The sequence below is a fragment of the Clupea harengus genome, chromosome 19, assembly GCF_900700415.2.
Source record: "Clupea harengus chromosome 19, Ch_v2.0.2, whole genome shotgun sequence".
NCBI classification, from domain to species: Eukaryota; Metazoa; Chordata; class Actinopteri; order Clupeiformes; family Clupeidae; genus Clupea; species Clupea harengus.
This window is the reverse complement of record NC_045170.1, coordinates 10,943,425-10,966,359: the sequence shown is the minus strand read 5'-3', so window position 1 is coordinate 10,966,359 and position 22,935 is coordinate 10,943,425. Positions and strand designations below refer to the sequence as shown.

Sequence of the window (22,935 nt, the reverse complement as noted above, 5' to 3'; positions counted from 1 at the left end):
TGAGTAACGGGTCAATTTCAGAACTGTAGCCCATGCATACACTACAACTAAATTATCCTAATTATTTTCACACATTTAGCCAGACTATTGTGCATGTCCTTCGACTCAATCATATTAAATATGCACAAACTTGACAACATAGCCTATGGGAAGGAAACTGTATCAAATTAAGAATTTCCTCTGACGGCAATGCTCTGCCAACGAGCCTCCCTGGCCTTTTTGGTGTTGAGGTTCATTTAAAGTCTTTTGCTCCACAAATGATTATAGTGTATTCTTCTGGTTAAAAGAGCAGTAGAGGAGCCTTTGATTATAAACTCAGCGTGCATGGGCAAACGCACACAAACTCCAGTTAAGTAACACCGCGTCAAACGACATCTTACTAACTGTTGAAATACCTTTTAATAACAATTTAAGCACTCAAGAGTTTGTCAACCCTGACTTCCCTTGATAACCCTGAGTCATATCTGAGGAGGTTAAACTTCCCTCATAGCAGGCCTACTGATTGTGATTAGGTTAATCGTGCAGTACTATCAGGCTCCTTGATTGTACTTCAACATGGCACATGCCTTTTATCCAAACTGACCTGAGATCAAGCAAGACAGCCGTGGGTTAGGATAACAAAAAACATGTATGGTGAAGATGATTAAAAATGAATGAGAATAGGTGGGGTCGTGAGTTATGTATGCTTGAGGTACTCTGGAGCAATGGAGGTAGTGCCATCTGTTTGACCAAACCTCTGTTACCTTTCAGTGAGATCACATTAAGAACACTTGAATGCACGTACCTCTAATGGCTACCAAAGATAGTTTCAGACAGTCTGGGGGTTTTGAGGCCAACATAACTCAAGGACAAAGTATTCAGTATTCATGCAGCGTGGTGATCCTGTGTTTTGTCTTCTCCCTCCCAACAGTCCTCCAGAGCATCTCGCTGGGCCGACCCGGACCACTTTGCTCAGCGGCAGACCTGCATGAACAAGTTCGCCAGCTGGTTTGGCGGCATGCCTCTGGTGCACTCCCAAATGAGACTGGACCCGGTGCTGTTCAAGGACCAGGTCTCCATCCTCCGCAAGAAATACAGGGAGATCGAGAGGCTCTGACAAGACTGGCGCCCCCTGTCGGCCGACCGGCCGACCACAGGGGGCATCGAAAGACTACTTTGAGAGGAGGACCACGCAGGATCCGCTAAACCCCCTTTTTAAAGAACCAGAAAAGGGGGGCAAATGGGGGATCCCAGACTCTTGTCTTCCACTTAGCACATTGCCAATGATGACACAAAAACAGGTGCCAGGCCAGGAGCAGTGCCTGGGGAACTTCACACACTCACCCATGCACACACTCAGCGAGCCCTCGAGGGGAATCCCGCCTCACACACTTCTAACCCGCAGGAGACTCTGAATTTCTTCAAATGTATATCCCCCGAATGCATAAACCGGACAACAAGACTTAAGCGCTCTTGCCGCAGATGTTCAGTATGAGGAGGGACACGCAAGGGATGAAATGTTCTGGTCCCCGGAAATCTGAGGGGGAAAAGAAATGCAATGCAACACGCATCCCTGATTCCCAATCCACCGAGCCAGGATCGGAAACCAGGATCAGGATCCGAACCACAGCTTTTCCCTTATAATCCACATTTTCCACATATCCCTCAGCAGGATATACCCACTTATTTCGTTTTATTTGGTTTTTATTTCTTTTGGTCCTTAATTTGGTCTCTGATCAAAGAGTCGGTGCCATATTTTCGTTATTGTTTTAGCTTGTTGTTTTATTTTTCATTGAACCAGTTCTAATATTTTTCTTTGTACTGAGAAATATCTTTGTCCATTCATTAAAAGTAAGTCAGAGGATCACTGCTGAGTCAGGTGCAGAAATTTGCTCGAGGCAATTTAAATCACATCCAAGCCCAACTAGTTTTTTTTTTTTACAGATAAGTTATCAATTTGTGAAAATGTATTTAACACTTACTTAATTTTGCCTTAAAGCTACAGCTGTTTTTCCTCTCGCAGGTATCAGTTAAAGGTGCACTATGGAGGATTTAGGGTGATTTGTCAGCAGAAATTCATACTGTTATGTATTATGTTTTCATTAGTGTATTATCACCTGCTACTACGAATCGTGGTTTTGTTAGCTTAGACTGAGCCTTTCATGTCTACATAGGCAGTGGATCCTTTTCCGGGGAGTCTGCCATGTTGCACCACCATATCAGGACAGTAGCCCAGAACAGACGATCCAAAACACTGGCACTAGAGACGGCCTTTGGCATTTTTATGGCAACTGACGGACACCGTAGCTTTTCCTACATGTTTAGAAAGGGAGAGATATTCAGTTGTTTTGGTTTCTGCAACCTCCCCCGTAGATGCCACTTAATCCCACATACTGCACCTTTAACCCCTGGGGAATTCGTTTTTCTCTCTGAAGTTGAGAAAACTGGGCATGTCACAGCCTCCTAAATTACTAGAGTCTAAAGGCTTTTATTTTCCCCAAAATACAGGCGGTCATAAATGTTTTTGGTTTTCTCTAACATTTCATTATTTAATTAGTAAATGAGCAGATGGCCATTCTCCATTCACAGACTGGCTTCAACAACTGAAAACCAATTTAACTGGCCTTTTAATTTGTCTGATCTAACAAAAAACCCTGCCACTACAAAGCAAAAGTGTTATGAAAGCTTCCTTTGCCACAAACAGTTTCTATCTGTTCCTGGCACAAGAATCAGAACTGGGTGTCCCCTACTAAAACATTGAATGTAGTCTTGAGGCCATTTACCAATCTAGAACTCTTGCTCAGTGCTCGTTTCCATTACACTACTTTGACAACAACCTTGGTCTACATTTCGTTCCTATTTTGTTGGGAACGGCACAATGATGATCAGCACCTTCTACGTTCTCATCTCAGATATTGTCCAGTTTTCCCATGAAATGAAATTCAAGAGCTAGCCAACCATGTGATCCAACAAGTACTTGAATGTCTGCTAACTTGAAGGAGTGCCATAAATACGAGGCCTTTTTGAATCGTGAAGGTGAATGGACTTGTGTGCCAGCTGTGAGCCAGAGTAGCATCATTACGTGAGCAGTATCCTTTCTCCACAACTTTTGTTTCAAACACTAGAATTGGGAACATCATGGGTGAAGAGCTAGACATGGCTAACTGTGTAACAACCATAACAAATAAACCTGACTAGCGTGTGTGTGTTATAACTTCATACCGTTTTAGATTCAGGACAAAAAAAATGAATGTTTGATTGCTTGGAGAACACCTTTAGATTATCAAAAGATATGCTATTGGAAACTCTTCTGGCTGGTAACACTTGACCTGTTAGACAGAAAAAAAAAGTTCACACTACATGATTAACACTGATATTATACTCTTTCTTTTCACACATTATTTCAGGCCTAGGCTGAAAATGTAAGCATCTATGATAGAATAAACCTATAGCGCCACCTAATTTAAACCAGCCTGGCTTATCAAGTCAGCTCTTCCATATCAGACAGCTGATGATACAGCTTGTACGCCCAACTTTGTTTTTCTATCGAGAGCACAGAGACATAAGCGTAATGAAATGACTAGCGGCTGCCATTGAAGTTCAGTTGACCATCTAGTGCAAGTGCATATTGAGCCTGAGCTTGGGCAGAAATCATCTTCATGATGGAAGCACCTGGCCTTACAGTGTCATAAGCAAACCAGAGACGTTTCATTGTACATAACCTGTGTATTTATTTTTCACAACGCACCAAGAAAACCCATCTGCAGTAACCATGCGCATTCTGCATATCTTGTGACTGGATGGCATCTGTAAAGTGTAAAAAATATTTGTTGAAAGATGTACATTTGTGTATTTGTCTATTTTTTAATACCAGTGCTGGTGCCAATGCCTTTTTTTTTTTTTCATCGTTTAGTTTATTTTCCTACATTTGCCCATATCATTTAAAAAACAAATGAGACATTTCTCAAAGTCCTTTGAGCTCAATGTCACTTATTTGTTTTTCTTTGTTTCCCAGTTCAGAGCTACCATGGTGATGCGACAAAGCCATTCACATGTAACTGATGGTTTGAATGCTGCTGCTCTCAGAACAAATTCTTTTAAAAGCCACCAAAGACACTTCAGTCTGCTTTAACGTTGGGTTTTCTGTTGAAGGGGGGGGGGATACACATCTAATAGACATGTCATGATCTAGCTGAATGTTTGCGTGGGTTGACTAGGTGCAACTCCCGTAGAGAGCTCTTCTCATAGACTCCTCAAAGTATCCATATTTAAATAAATGATATCGTCTTTATCAAAGAGACCTTAAACAGTGTACCACGACCCACAGTCCTTTTCAGCAAAACATTGCCTCTGCAAGAAGCATACAAAGGTTTGATCTCCGACACATTTTATAGGTTGAGCGTGTGCCGTGGTCTCGCTCATAATTATGTCTTGACAGAATTAGGATTTGTGACGCCTCTGCTGGGAGGCGTTTGGGCGATAGTATAGCCCGCATCGGTCAATTCTTACCTTGTCAAACACTGGAACCCCACTGCCGTCATAGGTGACCTCAAACATCGAATGTCACCTAGACTTTGGAGATTGTGCTGAAGATATCCCTGACCTGCATGACTACACAATTATTTATGAGCATTTGCAGATTCTTTTTTTGTTTTTGTTTTTGTTTACTTGTTCCCTCCTGCACACCCTCCTCCCTGAACTCCCTGGGAATTAACAAATTACTTTTTTATAGAGGTAATAAAGGAAATAGAAAAATGTCAATTTTGTATGAATGATTTATATATAAATGAAATAAAGTCATATTTGATGGTGTATGTCAAGGTGACTCGATCTTTTTTTTTTTTGCTGTGACAAATTATTAAAGTCAAACTTAAGGAAAAAAGACAAACTTTGAAGTAACTGACTAATGATCACTATTGATTGTAGGTGACATCTCTTCAACCCTTACTTTGGCTTTCAAGGTTTAGGACACATAAATCCATTACAGCTCAGACCCTTAACACACTTTATAATGTGAGATGTGGACATATGAGGAGCTGCATTGTTTTTAGACAAAGAGTCACAGTAGTTTGATCACTAAATTTCATCGCTCGTAGAACACAGGTTTGGTTTGTTACAATCACAAACATTGCTTCCAGTGTTTTCATTAGAAAAAAACCCAAAAGAAAACATGACAATGATTTTGCTGTTTATTTCACCAATATTTTGCATAATACCACAAAAGCATTGAGAGGCTAGCCTTCTTAGCCACACTGAGATGCTTCATGGGGAGCATGGCGAGAACACAAGCAACGCTTGTTAGATCGGCACCTTCGTTCCATAACAGACATATCTGTTTACGTATACTGACATATGGTGAGAGGGCCTTTGAGTGGTGTTCAAGACTAATGTAGGCCTAAACAGTTTTCCCTGTTGTAAGAGCTATCCTTAAGAGCAAGCAAAAGCCAGGTTTCTCCCTTAGAAACAGCTTATGTGTTATGAGGTTCCCACATAGATATAAATAATAAAGAGAGGAGCATTGCATTAAAATTATAGAAGGATTTAAGACATTTAAGAGGTTTATACAGTGAGAAAATAGAAAACCCTAAATCCACTTGATGGCCTGTTGCTGACTTGTGGCAATAAACAGGCACACAAATAAACAAATAAAACATCCACCATCCTTCTCTGTGATAGAAAACAAACAAATCTTGCCGACCCTTAAGTCACAACTATTGTATTGAGGTGACGTTTCAAATGTAACAAATGCATAATTCACAACCTGTTTTTAGCTCATTAAAGATTTGAAATACTACATTAAATACATTTGTTTAAAATATCCGACTACATAAAATCACTCCGTTTCCAGGGATAAATAAATACAGGTTGCCATAGTGTCATACCAACTTCAACCCCAGGTGTCACCTAAGCGTAACTATTCTCATTTGTACACCCTCCAGTTATCCTTACTTGCCTCCTTTACAATCTCTACTTCTTTCCCCATTTCCCATTTTCACCCTTTCTTCCTCTTCGCTGTATAATTATCACCTCCACCTCAAAAGCCTTTTTTTTGCATGTATATAACAGGTAGTTTCAGCTCACTAAGTTGTTCAGAAATAGAGCAGCTATCTTCAGAGTAAAAGAGACAGAAAACGAGGGAGAAACAGAGAGAGAGAGAGAGAGAGAGAGAGAGACAGAGAGAGAGAGAGAGATGCGATTTTAGCTCCTCACTGCAAGCATGGAGTTGATCTCCCAGATGAGGTTCCTGAGTTGGTCCATTATCTGCTTGAGCTGCTGGTTCTTCTGTCGGAGCTTCTGCAAATGAGAAAGGAAAAGTGCATCAGATAAGTGCTGCTCCGAGGCTGCCATTAAACGCGTGCACTCGTGCTCTCCCTTAAGTGCTTAAGATGTGTGTCGGCTGCGCCGGTGTCTAAACGGATCTGTCTCTGCTCACGAAAGGTGAAATCAAAGTGAGAGAATTGAGAATGCACTAGCAGACCAGCAGGCTTTTGTCTAGTGTTTTCTTCAAGGGAAGAAAACAGACTGTTCCAGCCACCCTGCTTTCTTGTCTTTTCCTCAGGCGGTCAGGTAGAGGACTGGGCCAGACGGTGCCATCACACGTCCCCCTGCTCTTTGTTGATGAAGTTCTTAGATGTGCTGACAGTCGCCAATTAGCCCATCACCTATGATCCCGACCATACGGTACTTAGAAGCCGCCCAATTTCTAAAAGGGAAATTAAAAAGGGAAGCTATTTGGGATTGGATGCCGTCCAACTTTGTTTTTACATCTAAGTGATGTTTCGATCCTTAACGTTTAGCGTGTTCATTTTTCAGTCGCGTTTTCCGTTACGCCTGCTGACATTTCAGTTCAGATGTCGACTGATTTGTGACTAAGTCTTTCTCTAATGAGCAACCTATTTATCAGAAGATACGCTTATACAGTGCGGGCTAATGGTTCATGGCCATATCAGCACGTTTCACTCCCCTGCTTTGGGAAATCCATCAGGAGCTGGCTGGGAGCCGGCGATTCGGCCTTGAAATCAGCTCCTCCGAAGTAACCCTCCGACGAGGCACTGTGCCACCGGAGTGAAAATCTATTCAGGCTCCATTCCCAACTCTGTCACATTCCTTTAAGCGTGACTAACTACGAGCTATTTTGCAGCGCAGATAACAATTCCTGCAATCAATTTCATGGTCCCCTTAATGCGTGCCTTTTAGCTGACCCCTCAGAGGCATCGGAACGTTTTGGGATCGTTCCGGCGCGTCTCCCCCCTAGGGGTTCACTCGCGCACACACCTGAAAATAAATTATCTTTCCTGGTTTATCTTTCTTATTAAGGGTTGCAGAGGCAAAAGCAGCTGTAGGGGAAATGGGGAGGTGGGGGGAGGGATGAGGGGGAGTGTGTGAGTGTGGGGGGGGGTGAATGATTTTAAACCTTACTTAAGCTCACTGAGATTGCTAGTTTTTACTTCTAAAAGTTAACAAAAAAAAACAGATGATGGGATTTTTTTAAAACTACTTTGCAATTTTGCTGACGCAGTCAATAAGTCACTCACTTGAAGCGATACGAGTTGCACAGCAAGAGTTAAGAAAGTGCTTTCAGTTAGCAGTGTGTCTGTTGAGGCAGGCTTCTCATTTCAAAGTCAACGCGGTTGTAGGGTATAGGCAGAGCCTGAACGTTAACGTTACCATTAGAAACGCGAGACAGCAATTCAGAAGGGTCTGCCTGTCTGTCCAGAAAGCCAGCAGTCTTTGGCCTGAAGTCTGCCCTCTGATCCTGCTTTGTGAGGTTCTTGCAGCAACCACACATCTGCCTGCATGACACCTTGGCGTGTCTCCTTCTTTCTAGCAGCCCCTACAGCTTTTCAGACAAATATGAAAAAAAAAAAAAAAAAAAAAACTCCGATATGCCTCCATTGTGAAACCGTGAAAAGGCAGAAAATGTACAACTGTATGTCTATCCTGAGGATATGTATGGTACCATGCATCCCACAACCAACTGAACAGGCAAGAGGAAAAGCACTAAGGAGGCGAGGGGGATAAGGAAGTGATGCAATACTGTGATGTTGGCCCTCTAACTGGGATTTTAAAACAGGGCTCTCTCATCAGACAAGACTTCTCTTCATCTGCTTGAGTCACCTACTGAGTCAGGACATGGACAAGTGGAGAGCGCACTGGAGCACTGAAAAGACTCCGCTCATTAGAAGGGGAAAGAAAGAGCGAGAGCAACAGAGAAAGTGAGATGATGTGAGTCAGAGAGATTCAAACAAGATAGAGAGACTTAAAAAAAGATTAAAAGAGAAAGGCAGGCAGCCTTTTCTTCAGTCACATTTTTTCCACTATCTGGGTGAAGTTGATGAGACATTTTACAGTTGTTTGCTCACAGCGACATTCCAATATGTGCTCTCTAACCAGAGCCAAGCGCTCTTGTGTTAAGGCTCTCAAAAGCATGCTGCCACAAATCAAGTTTGTTTGTATCCACGTTCGAGAGTGAAGCATTCTCAAATCAGCATGTGCAAGCGCAACCAATGCAGGCAGGATCTTTGGCAGGATCTTTCAACAGAAACAGACTTTGAACAAATTGCCTGAGTCAACAACATGGATATTTCATAAGACTTAAAAAAAAAAAAATTGCAAATGCTAACGAGCATTGATCACTTCAACGCAGAACACTTTGCCATCGGAAAACCAAGCTTGGGCCGAACAGGGGAGACTCTTTTTCTCTCTGTGACTCAAACAGGGAAATAAATAGATCAAAAGAGCTTTCCTCATACATGTTTGGAGTGAAGACCTTTATTTTTTTATCCTGTGGCTTCCTATTAAAATTCTGATTCTTTCAGTCCTGCCAAAAAAAAAAGTCTTGGTCGACTAACTGACAGAGCGGAGCTGGAGATTTGCACTCTGGCTCTAAGAGCAAGACATCCCTGTGTGCTTCCAAAGGCTCGATTTAAGAGGGCTAAAGCACCAGCATGGCTTGTGGCCCGTGATGAGACATCCATCTGACATTGAAAACATCTGTCTGACAGTTACGATTTCCTGGCAGCTGCCAAATGTCAAATCCTTGGTTTATTGCGCATTTGCTCAGGACAATGTAGCACTGCAAAATTGATCTACTGTGGAGTAGGTGTGCATATGGTGGTCTGTAAACAATATAGCAGACTGGTTGAGACAGGACGACCATGCCCGTTTGGAATCGTGTAAAAAAAAAAAAAAAACCTACCATAAGATTTGAACAGACTGTCCGGAACAGGTGTGACTGTCGAAAAGGTTTTCGGGCTGTAAACTTTTAGCGGTTAAAACGCCGCTTCACTTTGGATTTGGGCTCGGCTAATCCGCCCTGTCACTGCAACTCAAATCGCTTCTTTTCTTCCAGCGGATATGGCTCAGAATTACAAGTGTAAGCGTCTGCATGTGCAGCAAGAGGATTAGGCAGATGCAAAGACGGAGGGGTGTGTGTGTGTGTGTGTGTGTGTGTGTGCTGGGGTTCTTATAATACTGCTGTAGCGCCTCCTCGATCATCCATCACTAGCTGTCACCACCACGACAGAATTTTCGGGTGGCCAGTGAAGGGAGTGCGCGAGACGAGTTGGCTCAGCTTCATCTCCGGCTGGTGGATTCCATCACTTCTGCCGCCTCCCAGCCTAGAGACTTGGTCCATCACACTCGGGTAATTGGAGTCCTGCTGGGCTGTGTTAGTGAATGGTCCGATAACACATCCCCCCCGCCCCCCCCCCCTCACCCCCAAAATGGAGGAGAGGCTTTCCTTTCTGCTTGTCGTCTGTCTCCAGGAGATCACAGCTCACGTTGGGAGTCTGTCTTAAAATAGGGCAGAATGGCGAGTTCTTGTGGAGCTAGTGACACGGTGGTGTAAGAGGTGTTTGAGGTGTTAAGAATATGTGTGTGGTTGGAAGGTGTGTCTCCCTACGTGGTTAATAAATCAAGGGGCTTCTTTGTGCTACAAAAACTTTAAGTTTACTGTATCTCCAGGTGGCTTTATGGCATGTTGGATGATGTTTTGTTGCAACAAATATTGCGGTGACAGAAAAGACCCAGAATTGTGGGTGATACTCGTTTTTGCTGCTGCACAACATATGAACTACTAAACAAAAAAAAGAAATGTAAATAATGAAATGAATTAATGAAACTGTCTAGGCTCGTTTTAATAAAAATGGCAATACTCTCACACTATGGGCCCAAGAAAAGGTGTGGTCAAAGGCAGCAAGTGGGCAAAGCCAGGCCGAGGTTTAGTGAAGGGTTTGGTTAAAGCCAACCAATAGCATTGTGGAGTAATCCCTTTAAACTGATTGCGTCAGATGAGATTACAATGTAAGAAGATAGCATTATCGCTGTGGGTGTCGGACAGTGTTCGCCAGGGGCACTTTTACAAGGAATATACCATAGTGCTTCTTCTGTTGTTCAAAACAATCAAATTTGCTGACACATAGTAATAGTTTGTTAGATTTTTTTTCAAAATGCCCTAGCCACATCCTTTCGAGTGGACTGTTATATTGTTCATCAGGGAAAGAAATCTTTTGGGAAAAATGCGCTGGTGTGACAAAGCAATTAGACTACAACATGTGTTATAGGGTCATAGTTCCCTGTCAGACAAGAATGTCACCACGCCTATATCCAAAATCCATGCATCGGCAGAAGGACTGATTCATCGTCTAAGTTTAAGACAACCCGCACGGGGGGAATGGGCCATTTCTGCCATCTGTTTTTGCCGTCAAACTAGGGCCCTATTACAATTTAAACCATCATAGTTGACATGACGTTGCCTGAAGAGCGACTGTGGTTCGACATGTTTGAAAATGATCCAGGATCATTGTAACAACAAAAAACTAACTTTCACAGCAGCAGCCAGATAACATACTACAAACTCACCTTTGTCCCGTACAGCACCACCACCACCACCATCACACCTACAATGCTTACAAGCAGCATTCATCGCAATTTCCTTTCAGTGCTAGAAAAGAAGAGGCGACTTGAGCCGGAAGAACGCGCTCATTGATTACTGTTCAGGGCTGTTATAGCTCTCGTGTGAGCTCCTTCTGTGCTTGGCTTTCATCGGGGTGAACGTTATTGATCATTCTTAGTTAGTGTCTTTGTTACCGTGTTTACAGTGATTGTATGCCTATCAAATGCCCTCCCAATAACCCAGGGCGCATATTCACAAAGCATCTTAAGGCTACAACTGGCTCCTAATTTGCCAATTCAGGAGAAACTCACCAGGAGAAAAATAACCGGTGTGTCAGTCTTAACTTTGGGACTCGCCCCTCAGCTGTAAAACTAACAACTAAGTCTGGGAGAATTAAGAAGTAGTCGAGAGGACTCCTAACTCACTAAGACCAACTCCCAAACAAATGGAAAATGGCAGTTTCTATCATTCCATGTCGCAATGTTTTGGAGTGTAAATGCAGAATCACTTAAAATATATCGCAGGGGAATAATTATGGACCTTGTAAGAGCAACACGGATGCCACCAACCAACAGAAATGATCCAAAATTGAATTAAATGTTTAGTTTTATTGCAAAATTAAAGTAGCTCCTGTCTACTCAAATGTTATCACACAGATATGTTTTGTAAACAGTGCAAAGATACTCGGTCTGTGGGAAGCACATTCCGTTGTTATTCAATTTGTACCCCGTCATATTTATCTACTTATTTATTTATCATTCTTTGCGGTAGGCAAAGCGCATGCCTACTCGCCAGCACAGACCTGTCAATCATCAACCATCAACTGAAGTCATTGAAAGGAAGCTAATGCACAAGAGTTTTAGTGTAGTTTAGGAATACTATTAGTGGTCAGATAAAATGCTTTGTAACTATAGGCCCAGATGATTTGTGGGAAGGAAACAGTTGCCAAGAGACTGAACCCAACTACTCTTAGTTGTTCCAAGGTTTTGTCTCGAGTCCCCCCAAACTGTTCAACAGTACTTGGACGCCCCCCATCCATCCATCCATCCACGGTCTTTTGTTTTGAGCCCAGTCAGTTTGGAAAAGCCTGACTCGAACAAGTATGACAAAGCGAAAGGGAGAAGTGAATCAAAATGCTGTTCACGATAAGATATTATCTTTCTTCAGGAACTGGTACCTTTGACTGAAATTCATGAGAGTAAAAGGTACCATAAAAATGGGGCCTTCATTGATTTTTATAGTCAATGACATCACATTATGTCAGATAAAAGAGAACATTGCAAGAATGAACACACACCAGAGCTTTCAACACAAGTAACTTTCTCTTAACATCTTCTTCTCCGATCTATCTTCTTGGTATGTCAAAAAAAGGATATGCTCGGGTTGAGAAGTTCATGAAATCTTCAAAGAGTCGTTTAGGATTTCAACTGAGGCAAGGTAAGATCAAAAAGACAAGTCCTGAAGGGAAGAAACAGAGCACTGTTTTGAATGATGGAAAGAGATTCAGCGCCATTTTATTGCCCCCCCAATGCAGCGATCTGATTTATACCTAGGAGCAAGGTCAACTAGCTCTGAGGGTCACTACTATAAGAGGGCAAAGGTCAAGTGCAGTAGAATGAGGGAAGCACTAGAATTGACAGGTTTAGAGGTGTGGCTGAGCCAATCAATGCAATCAATATCTTTTCAATTTCATTTGAGAGGGGTGCTTTCGTTCCACCGGTCTTGGTAATAAAACAGCTGAATTGACTTCTGAACAGACTGACACTCGTGACAGGAGGCCAAGAAACAAATTGTCGATTCTGTTACATTTCATTTGCGGCAATACAGCTGAATTTCATACGCCGTCACTTCCACTTAGAGGCAGGCTCTAAATGCAAAGCGCCAAGATCGCCAAATTGTCTCCAACACTGAGACAACCAAATGCTGTTCGCAACCGTGAAGGAGGTGATGGAGAGAACACACCATGGAACACACCATGGAGCGGGTTGAGAGAGGGGCAAATGGGGCAGGATGAGGCAGAGGTGGTAGTAGGTGTTAGAGGAGTTGAGGGAAGAACAGGGAAGATAAGAGGAAAAGTGAGGGAGTGACAGAAAGAGAGAGAGAGAGAGAGAGAGATGGAGGGAGGGAAGGAAGGAGGTAGAGAGAGAGGCCTTTCATCTTTGTCTAGGCTGTCAGGAGCTTACAGCATCTAGGTCCGATCATCGGTTCACTGGCAACGTGCAAAAATCGAGGAAGAGGAACGCTTACAAAAAAAAGCCAGGTCTAGGAAATCAAAGCAGATGAAAGGCCCAGTAATTTGACTTTAAAGTCTCAAATGAGCCAGCAATGTTTTTCACTCCGCTCCTGCCCTGACAACCTCGGAGAGCTTCAAGGGTTGCCAAGTGTGGCAACAGAGTTCTTGTTTTGATCGCAGACCCGAACCCTCCATCAACCTTCTCTCTGTGCTCCACGCTCAGCTCAATGCTGTCTCGGATCACACTGCTGTCTCTCTCTCTCTCTCTCTATCTCTCTCTTTCTGCTGGTCTTTAACAGGTGGAAATATCGCCACTGGTCCAATTAGAAGCAATGATGGTGTTGTTTCCTAACCTAAGCCCTTGGCTCCTTGCTAGACCATTAAATGGTCTGTTAGCCTCGGTTAGCTGACCCCGGAGAGAGCGGCCGTCTGCAGAAGCCGGAACGTAGCACAACAATGAAAACACAGTTCAAAATTAACTCCACGCAAGGCGCTACTTGGCCGACAAGTGTTTTCTTGATCTGGAAACTGCTCCCCAGATGAGCCAACAACCCTCCCCCCTCTACCAACATCTCTACTCCTAGAAACGTTACGAAACATGCTATGTTCTTTCGCCACGGACCCTCCGTGTTCCAATTAAAGGGCTCTGTTCAGCAAAACATTCTAATGGGCTACATCGGCTAATGGCGCAGGGAATCGTTCTTCATTTTGTGTATATCTGTGTGTGTTCATGTGTACATCTGTTTGTGTGTGAGGGAAGCAATGTGACGGCATGAATGTGAGAGTATGACTTGAAAGTATGTGTGTGTAGTGAATAATATTACATGTATATTAACTTGTGTGTGAGGTGATGAGACTGCATTTGAATGTGTGTATATGACTCTGTGTGTGTGTGTGTGTGTGTGTGTGTGTGTGTGTGTTCAGCGGACGCATGTGTTCTCTCCCCACTAATCTCCACTCTTTGAGTCTCATTACTGAGGCCGGCATGTTTGTTTATTGAGGCACACCGTCGTTGGCCAGGCGCCAGCCCAGGCGGCCCTCGGGGTCCTTCGCACCTCAGATAAGGCCAAGGCGCGAGGACGGGCTGCCTGGCATAAATTCATTATGCATGCATCCACAATTCTGGAGAGGCTCAATTTTGAAATTATTGACATTCTTTTCTTTCCATTTGGTCTTTCATTTGAATGAAGAGGACAGATGCGGTAATTAACAGGGTATTAATAAATAGCAAGAGGGGTGGGAGAGGTGGTGTTAGAGAGGGGGGGTGGGGTGGGTGGCGTGATGGGGGGGTAGGGATGAGAGAGCGAGCAGAGAGACAGCGAGGGAGTGAGAGGGCGAAGGAGAGAGAGGCGAGAGCTGTGGAGAATTAATAACAGTCAAGATCTCTCCAAGGCCTTCTTAATGGGCTGTGACAGGAATTTATTCATACTTAGGCTGGTATTAAATCAAAGCACAGGCCTACTGGTGACAGCAGACTACTGAGGATGCACTGTGGATGGCGTCTCACATCTGATTAGGGGCATCCTTGGGGACCGGCCATGTCAGAGAAGGGGGAAAGAGATGGAGAGGGAAAGAGGGAGAGAGAGAGAGAAGGCCAGAGAAGACAGAGACTGAGAGAGAGAAGATGGCATAGCTCTTGTCCTTGGAATATGAGATAATGTACTTGAAGCAGGGACTGGAGTCCAAACCATCTCACGGCATTCTTCTGGGATAACTTGAGAGTTCATTGACATAAGACTGATGGGTTAAAATACCGTGCACTCTCAAACAGAGGAACCATTGTTCAGAGAGGAGAAGGACACAGTCGAGCCCAAGGGCTTCTACAAGTAGCTTGATTAGAAGGAGCATTTCACTTCAAATCACGGAATTAGGGGGCAGTGACAGCCCTCATGGAAGCAATTACGTGACCTGACAGATTGTGTAAAAGGTCTTTGGAGTGAAAAGAAAGACGACGTTCAACCAAAACACCATGATCTTTGCAGCAGTAAACACAGAATAGCAAAACTAAGACTGAATTATTCCAAATAATTCCATTATTGCCAAATGTTCCATAATTTGAACAAGCAGTGTGGTTGGAAAGATGGGACCGACAGGAAATAAACATTTGTGGGTGTATTAGGGCCCTATGAAATCAGTTAAATTTTTTGCCAAATTCCATTTTATTTTTGCTTTTGTTTTCTGATTATAATTGTTTTCTAAATTCATTTGATCAGATTGAATAATTTGATTATCTTCAAATGTGTCCAATCACATAGGTGATAGACCTACGTTGTCATACAGTTCGGAGTGTAAGGTAGCAATGCTAGTATGTAGTAAGACTTCAAATACAATTTAATTTTCAATTGGATTTTATAGAATAAAAAAACTGCAAACCTACATAGCATACTTCATGTATGTGACACTTCTAAGAATATTCAGATGCTGCCCCAATGACTGGGTGGTCTGTGTTACAAGTGACCGCATTTCCTGTTCGGTTCACAATGCATAGGGATGCGTCAGTTCACCATCAATGTGGCAAACACTGTATTCAATTTAAAACGTTAGGTTTTGATAATGAGATTTACCAAGTTGTTTTATCAACTTCGGCTTTGATGTGCCTGTGTCACTCACTGTGTCACAAAAATTGTGCCCAAAAAAACGCTGCAGAATGTACCAAATTCCGTGCAGTTCCGCATTAAACCGTAATTCCGTTCGCAATTTCTGCATTGCGGAAATCATAGGGCTCTAGCATTTTAGGAAAGTGATCAGGTTCCCCCCACACACCACAAGGCCAAAAAACAAACATCTCCCTTGTTCCAAACGGTAATTTCTCTCCCAGCCCTCTCTCTCGTTCCTCCCAACTCTCATCTTTCAGGTCACCCCCCAGGCAGATGATCTCCTCAGGTCTGCGTGACGAGAGGTGTGCTGTTAGAGCTGCTGCTGTGGATGCTGCCGGGGCGGACAGATGCAGAGAAGCTGCTGGAACATCTGTTCAGCACATTCCACAAACGTGGCTGCTTGCCTGCCGAGCTAACTGGATTTAATTCCCCAAACATGATGGCCTTCACTCCAGCAATCGGGAGCAGCTGGATTCCTGGACGCGGCCTGCCTTTCACGCATCGCTCTTCCAGGAAGGCTGATTTTCGTTCTCTCCATGTCTTTTGTTCTCATACACAAACATTCGATTTGAAACTAAACAAATCAACATAGGCGGTTCATTAACAGGCATAAAACACTGCCATCCACACTCCAAGCATCACAATCTCAGCTTGCAGTAGCTGGGCGGGCAAGCCACCCTCAGGCCTCCTTATCCTATGAATCCTACGATGATACGGCAAGCACAAGACCGCAAGGTCAGAGGGCACTCACCTTATTGACCTCCAAGACCTCCCTTCTCTCCTCGCTGGTTGAGCGCATCTGATTGGCTGATCGCTCATCAAGCTTGGAGCTGTCATCCTCTACATATGGTATGAGTTGCTGTGGAGGGGAACAAAGTAAGACTTCATTTGCAAGTCGACACAGATATCAGGCGGAGTGTGTGTGTGTGTGTGTGTGTGTGTGAGTGTGTGTGTGTGTGTGTGTGGTGCCTGGGGACATTGCCTGTACATTCTTCACCCTCCTATTGATAGAAAAGCGACCTTATTAAGAGCATTGGTCACGGCTAAAAACGGACTGCCGAGTGAGGGAAGGGCCAAGGAGTAATTTGTTCCTGATGAGCTATTTAAATGTTACCACAAATTGGCTTTTTTTTCCTCAGCAGTTGTCAAATCGCCTCAGTAGAGATACTCAGACTGAGTTTGACTTTGACATGACACAACGGACAATTCGATTTGACACCTGTTGATGTAATCCTCTTTCCTTTGCATTGATGTTAATGGGAGCACATTATTATGGAGAAAGGCAAAGAGAAAAGTCTGAAGGAGGTTTTTTTTTGCACCATTTCCTGATTTGCTGTTGGGCAGAAAAGCAGTAGCATTCATCTGGACCCTGCTCACGCCACTCCCCTCCTCGTCCCTCATACACACAATCTCATGCGCGGACACACAATTCCATGCGCACACACACACACTCTCACACACGCATGCACACGCGCACACACACACGCGCACACACACGCACACACACACGCACACACACACGCACACACACACACACCCTCTGAGCTCAAGTAAGAATTGCACTGACACACTGACACCTGCTGGCGTGAAAAGGAAGGAGGGTGAGACAATGCTGTCAGTGCACAGTCCAAGGTTGGTCGCCTGGATGGAGAGGATGTGTTATAAATGCATAAAACCATCCATCATCCAGAGGATTTACAGACCTCCACAAAATGAAACATTTCTGTTGCACTTTAATACGAAAAGGGTGGGCGGGTGGGAGCCAAACTGTTTGAAGTCACTGCATCATTTCGGAACGCGCCAACTGGGAGTTCTGTGTGTGCTCAGAACCCAGCTTGGCAAGGCTCCACCGACGTGCGTCAACACTCCAAAAACCAATCCAGGAAGTTGAGTCATACGGGTTTGAGTGACGGCAAGCGATGGGCAGGGCAACCGGCCTCGCTGAAGCAGCCTTGCGTCCAATGCCAACTGGGCATTTATAATCCCCCGGCAACATTCATTTCATTAAGCCATATATTCATCCGGCCACCACCAGCACAAAACCATGACTCACCCCCTTGGCAAACGGACAACACGGCCTCTGACTAACGAGCGAGTTTGAGAGAAGAAAATACATAAAGCCTACAAGTCAATAAAATATATGGATATGCGAGATGGTTATAAAACAGCTGCTGCTGGAGCCTTTGGGTGGCTGTCTTATGAATGCGGGCCTCTGCGGAGCTGTGTGGCGAAGGGGAAGGCGAAGGTGGGGGGGGGTGGGGGGGTGTCTGTTGGCAGCAGACGCAGGAGAAATATGGAGACGTGGAGCTTATATAGGCATGACGCTGTGGGATAGATGTGCTTTCCTGTCGGCCTGACAAAGATGAATATTACACTGAAACACAGATACAGCAGGAAGGGGGGAGAGAGAGAGAGAGAGGGAGGTGGAGAGACATGGAGAAAGAGAGAGAGAGCACAACAAAGAGGGAAAGACAAATAGAGCGAGAGAGATGGAGAAAGAGAACGGGAGGAAAAGAGAGAGAGAAAAAGAGAGAGAGAGAGAGAACCAGGAGCAAGAATTGAAATGAACCGAAATGAAATGACATGGCCGCATGCAGCGCAGGAAATTCCAGGGCGCTGAGGAGGCCTGCGCTCAGCCTCCCGCTCGGAAAAAGCGCTGACGTCGGCACCACTCCGCCAGCTGTTCACTCTCTCTGACTGCCGCCTTAATTAGCCAACTGTGAGCCAGCGCTGACAGAATCAATTATTCCATCTCCAGCGCAGGAGAGGCGGGGAGAGAGGAGTCTCGGAAGGCCTGACAAGCACCTGAATGTCAGGCGGCAGCGGGGAGCTAGAGTAAACAGCAGCAGCAGCAGCCACACCAGCTCCGGATTTATGGGCGAAAACAAGCAAAAATGCAAAGAAGTTCCAGAAAATATGCCTAAAAAGCAGCAAAAAGTAAGTGAATGAAAAAAATAAATGTGTTCCAGAACTAGTACCTGCGCTATACTGTTTTCCACCCGTAATCCTATTATTTGGAAATAAATGTGCCATTCGAAACACGACGCAGTGAAAATGGATATATGCTTACCAACAGCCATTCCTCGTGATCATGTCCTAAACTATGTGCAGTGTGCTGTATTCCCAGAGAGATACCCCATGTATTACTGATTTATACAACAGCTGGACCACATGCACATGTGTCTCCAGACACCAACACCTCTAAGGCCCTTTTCTATAGGTGCCTTAAAGCAGAAGTAAGGAGTTTTGGTCTAAAACTAGCAATCTAACTGCTGAAAAGGAATGCAAAAACCAACAACAGCACCGTTGGCACTGATTAAAGGCTTGCTAACTCATGTCTTTTGGCAATTTCAAATGCTGTGCAAGTTTTTTTTTTTTTTTTACATTTTCGCACGATAGGTGTGTCTATCGGTCCTTCATATGACCATATACAATGAAACTTAATGTGAAGATGATACCAGCACTAGTAGATTCTAAAAACGTGCTTCTAAAAGTGGCAAATTCTTGCATACTGTCTCTTGAGTGATTCCATCACCCTTCCTTCGTCAGTTAACACCTCTGGCTGTTCACCCACTAAGCAAGGGGAGCCCTGAGTGTTAACAGGTGAGTGATCATGTAGTGGCAACCAGTGCTGTAAGCCCTCTTCTGCAGCTGTCACTTTCTGCTGCAAACAGTAAAGTGTGGTCGCCTCTCCTGCTGAGGACTGCATTTCCCACAAGGCTCTTTGAGCATCTATCGTGGTAACTAAGGGAGACAGTGTTCAAAATGATAGTCTTGCATTTAAAAGAGAAGCAGCAGTTGTTCCACGATGCTTTCAGGAAACACACCACAGAACGGTTTCAAGAGACAGTCTGTGCAGCAGCATGGTCGCCCATTTCCTGAACTAGAGCCTGGCTTACAGGTTCAGTTTGTACAGTAATTAAAAGGGAACCAGAAGCAGCCGTGATGCGTGTGTGCGATGCTACCGGTCACCTGGGTGATGTGTGCTTTGATCAGACAACCTACATGACTGGAAACTGGGGAGTAAATTGGGAGGATAACTGGAAGTGGGGAAACATGCGAGGCAATTAAACTGTGCACTTCATCATCGGGACGGAGATCCCAGCACTGTGGCCCTGACAGGCAAGCAGTCGTGTATCTGGTGGCGGGGAGATGAGGGAAAGTAGAGGGGAAGAAAAACAGGATTTTCTGCCAGCTTCCTTCCACTGTCTCCCAGTGGAAATAACCTACATACATGAAACCAACAACATTCTCATTATCTTCCCTCCCTCACACATTTACTCACTCACACACACAAACACACAGCACCTCCCTCCGCACACACACTCACACATGTACACACTCTTTCTCTTTTACACACACACACGTATAAGTACACACTCTTTCTCTTTTACACACACATACACTCTTTCTCACACACACACACACACGAGCGCACACACACATACACATACACATGCATGCACACACACAGGCGCACACACAAACACAGGCGCACACACACGCCCGCACACACACACAGGCGCACACACACTCACAGCTGGATACTGTTTTCAGTATGCCTCAGCAGTAGGGTTTTGTTACCCATCAGTATTCATAGGAGCACTGCACAACTTTCACATTGTGAACTCCAAACCACTTCTGTTTCAGTGTCACGCAGGTAATTGGGGATTATACCGATTATGTCAAAATGTGTTTGTGACCCAGCTTTTACCTTTCTTATTCTGCATAGTCAAATAAAAACACAAAATAAAAATGCAACTCAAATAACAAAGAGATGGATCTCCTACTTTCAGGCTTTCTACTTTTATCCTCAGTGAGACTTCTTGCTGATACGTGCGCAAAAAAAAACTGGCTAACAGAATCAGCGGCAATAAATTATGAAATAAAAACCTGTAGTACCTCTGCTGTGACAAGACTGTAGATTGAGTGTTTCCAGAACACACTGTCTATGCAACCAAACAAACAAACAAACAAATTAATAAACACACACATACAGGCGTGAAGGTAGGCACTCTCAAACACAAGCATACTCACTTCTGGAGGTACGGGTTCCAGGCCGGCACAGTTCTCTATGCACTTGTCGTAGACCAGCCGAAGCTTGCGGAAGAGCACGGAGAGCATGCGGAGGTGCTCCTGCAGCTTGCCCAGCCGGTCCTGGTGCGTGGTGGGGTGGTACGTCACCCCATTCGGCAGCTAAAGGAGGGAGGAAGACGACGCAGACTTTCACACATGCAGAATTCGTTTAGTTTTGACTTATAGGATACAGAGATATACCGTGATCTTCTCTTGGAGACATCATGCAATAGCCCAAAATGGGCCAATCAGGTGTACATTGTACATGGTCTAAGGCTACTCCAAGTTTCACAGTTAATTCTAAGTTGTTGTTCTTTTATTTTATAATTTTGGTGGTTTTATTCAGTTCTTCTATCCATACTTTTTCTCTGATCCATTCTCTTATTACCTACTACTTTTTATTTATTTGCTTTTATTTTCTTACCCGTTTTACTTTTGTATTTAATTTTGACTTTTGTTCATTTCTCTTTTTTTCTTGTTTTAAGTTTGTGTGTGTGTGTTATTTGGTCTTATATTCTTTAATTTTTAATGTATTAAAATGTTTTCAGTCTTCTTATTATATTATTGTTTATTTTATTGTGAATTAATTTACCTCGACTGGAAAACATTTTGATTCAGCTCCACGCTCCTGACTACAGATGAATAGTTCCTAATTACACTGCAATACATTCTGCAATAACTTCTGCAGCTCTCATCATATAAAATTCTGAATTCTGAATCAAGAATGAATTTGTTTTCTAAGAAAATTACACCCCTCTCAACTTCTGAAGGGTATAAGAGCACGTCAGTCACTGGACTGCCCTAAAGACAGTTTTATTTATATTAATGTATGCTTATCTGCAAAGACAATCTTGATAGGTGGGCTTACCTGCATGTTTCTTAACAGCTGAAAAATCTCCATGGTCCTTAAAACGATGTCCTGCACCGTCTCCTGACCAATGCGACACAGGGAGGCCGTGTTAACATCTCGGGCGGCCTGAGCCTGTTGCCCGGGGAACTGAGAAGTCATGCAGCCGGGGGCAAGTGGAGGCGTTGTCATGGAGACAGCGAAACTGGTTGACTGGCGGATGCACACTGTTACATGCCTGTTTGAGGAAAAAATAGAACGTAAAGCTAAAGAGCCACGTGTAAACGTTCTGTCTTGAAATGCGAACTTCAGGCATCAGTGGCCAAACGACAGAATACTCCTCAGCTTGCTTAGCTAGCCGACTCGGACTGACAGCTAGTCAAGATAGCATAGCGTTATCAGGTATCTAGATACATAGGATAACATCGACGTTAGAATCAAAATCAACGGTAGCAGCTTCCTGACTAGCGTCAGCTGTCTAGTGCCAAGTACACTCCAATAAAGCAGATACAAACTCAAAACTTCAACTGGCTAGCTACAACTCGCCAACGCGTAAGTTAGTCCATTAAACTTAGTTTGAATAAGGTTAGCGATACCAGAATATGCTACCCACATCAGCTGCGATGCCAAGTTATCCCACTTCTTATATTATCCAGCATGCTGAGATAGCTTTACTGCTGTCCGTAGGAAACACATGTAACGTTAATATTAGCTAACTTAATTCTAAGCATGACCACGCTGAGGGGGGGTTGCACTCATTTTCTGCACAAGTTATGATCTTCAGTTATGATCTGTCTAGTTGACTGCATCTAACACACGTACTTGCCAGATGACATCTGATTTAAGGTAGCCTAATTTGTTAACATTTCAGCCACCTAACAAACTAGCTTAGCCTATGTTATCCTCGCTGGCTAACAGTTATGTCTGTACATTTGCACAGAAAACTGTTAGTCAGGATTGATTCACATGCCTTTTACCAGGACATCTTTTAAAACTTCGACTTTTCATGCATCCTTAGAGTGAAATGGAGTTTAACCAACCTTTGAAGATTTTTTTTTTTTTTCAATTTTGTTTAATTTGTTGACAAAATGACATTCTTCTTCTGTTTCTGAAGTTCTCAGCTGTTTTAGGGAAACCTCGCGATACAAATCTGAGCCGTAAAGTGTGTAAAGTAAGCGCACAATAATAGTGTCTCTTGCTGATATTGATACAAAAATACAATATCGGATTATGTCATGTATTTTTGTTTCTACTGCTGATGTCATATTATTATCAGCAATTATATTGTTAACATTGGATCAATATT

The 22,935-nt window shown here is 43.7% G+C and overlaps 2 protein-coding genes across 4 annotated transcripts in view; one reads left to right on the top strand and one right to left on the bottom strand.

The window, feature by feature from the left end:
• The window catches only part of ext1b (exostosin glycosyltransferase 1b), a 69,440-nt gene extending 64,641 nt beyond the window's left edge, over positions 1-4,799 (top strand). Inside the window, exon 11 of the mRNA XM_031586351.2 lies at positions 911-4,799. Within this exon, the coding sequence (XP_031442211.1) occupies positions 911-1,096 (186 nt within the window). The 3' untranslated portion in view covers positions 1,097-4,799. The remainder of the gene's footprint in view (positions 1-910) is intronic.
• A 1,330-nt stretch (positions 4,800-6,129) lies between these two features.
• Positions 6,130-22,935, bottom strand: med30 (mediator complex subunit 30). 3 transcript variants are annotated; one of them, XM_012832907.3, is made up of 5 exons: positions 22,670-22,935; positions 21,651-21,867; positions 20,744-20,902; positions 16,458-16,565; positions 6,130-6,273 (listed from the first exon to the last, which is right to left on the bottom strand). In XM_012832907.3, the coding sequence occupies exons 2-5, from the start codon at positions 21,819-21,821 to the stop codon at positions 6,178-6,180; spliced, it is 534 nt and encodes a 177-aa protein (XP_012688361.1). In that variant the 5' UTR covers positions 21,822-21,867; positions 22,670-22,935; the 3' UTR covers positions 6,130-6,177. The 3 variants fall into 3 exon arrangements, with proteins under 3 accessions (XP_012688361.1, XP_031442212.1, XP_031442213.1); XM_031586352.2 differs by lacking the exon at positions 22,670-22,935 and adding an exon at positions 22,452-22,637; XM_031586353.2 differs by lacking the exon at positions 22,670-22,935 and adding an exon at positions 22,243-22,382.

Coding starts and splice junctions, on each gene's coding strand:
- med30 (XM_031586352.2), bottom strand. Junction 20,903..21,650: donor AGCTGTTAAGAAACATGCAG/GTAAGCCCACCT, acceptor TCCCTCCTTTAG/CTGCCGAATGGGGTGACGTA. Junction 16,566..20,743: donor TGGAACCCGTACCTCCAGAA/GTGAGTATGCTT, acceptor TCCCCTCCACAG/CAACTCATACCATATGTAGA.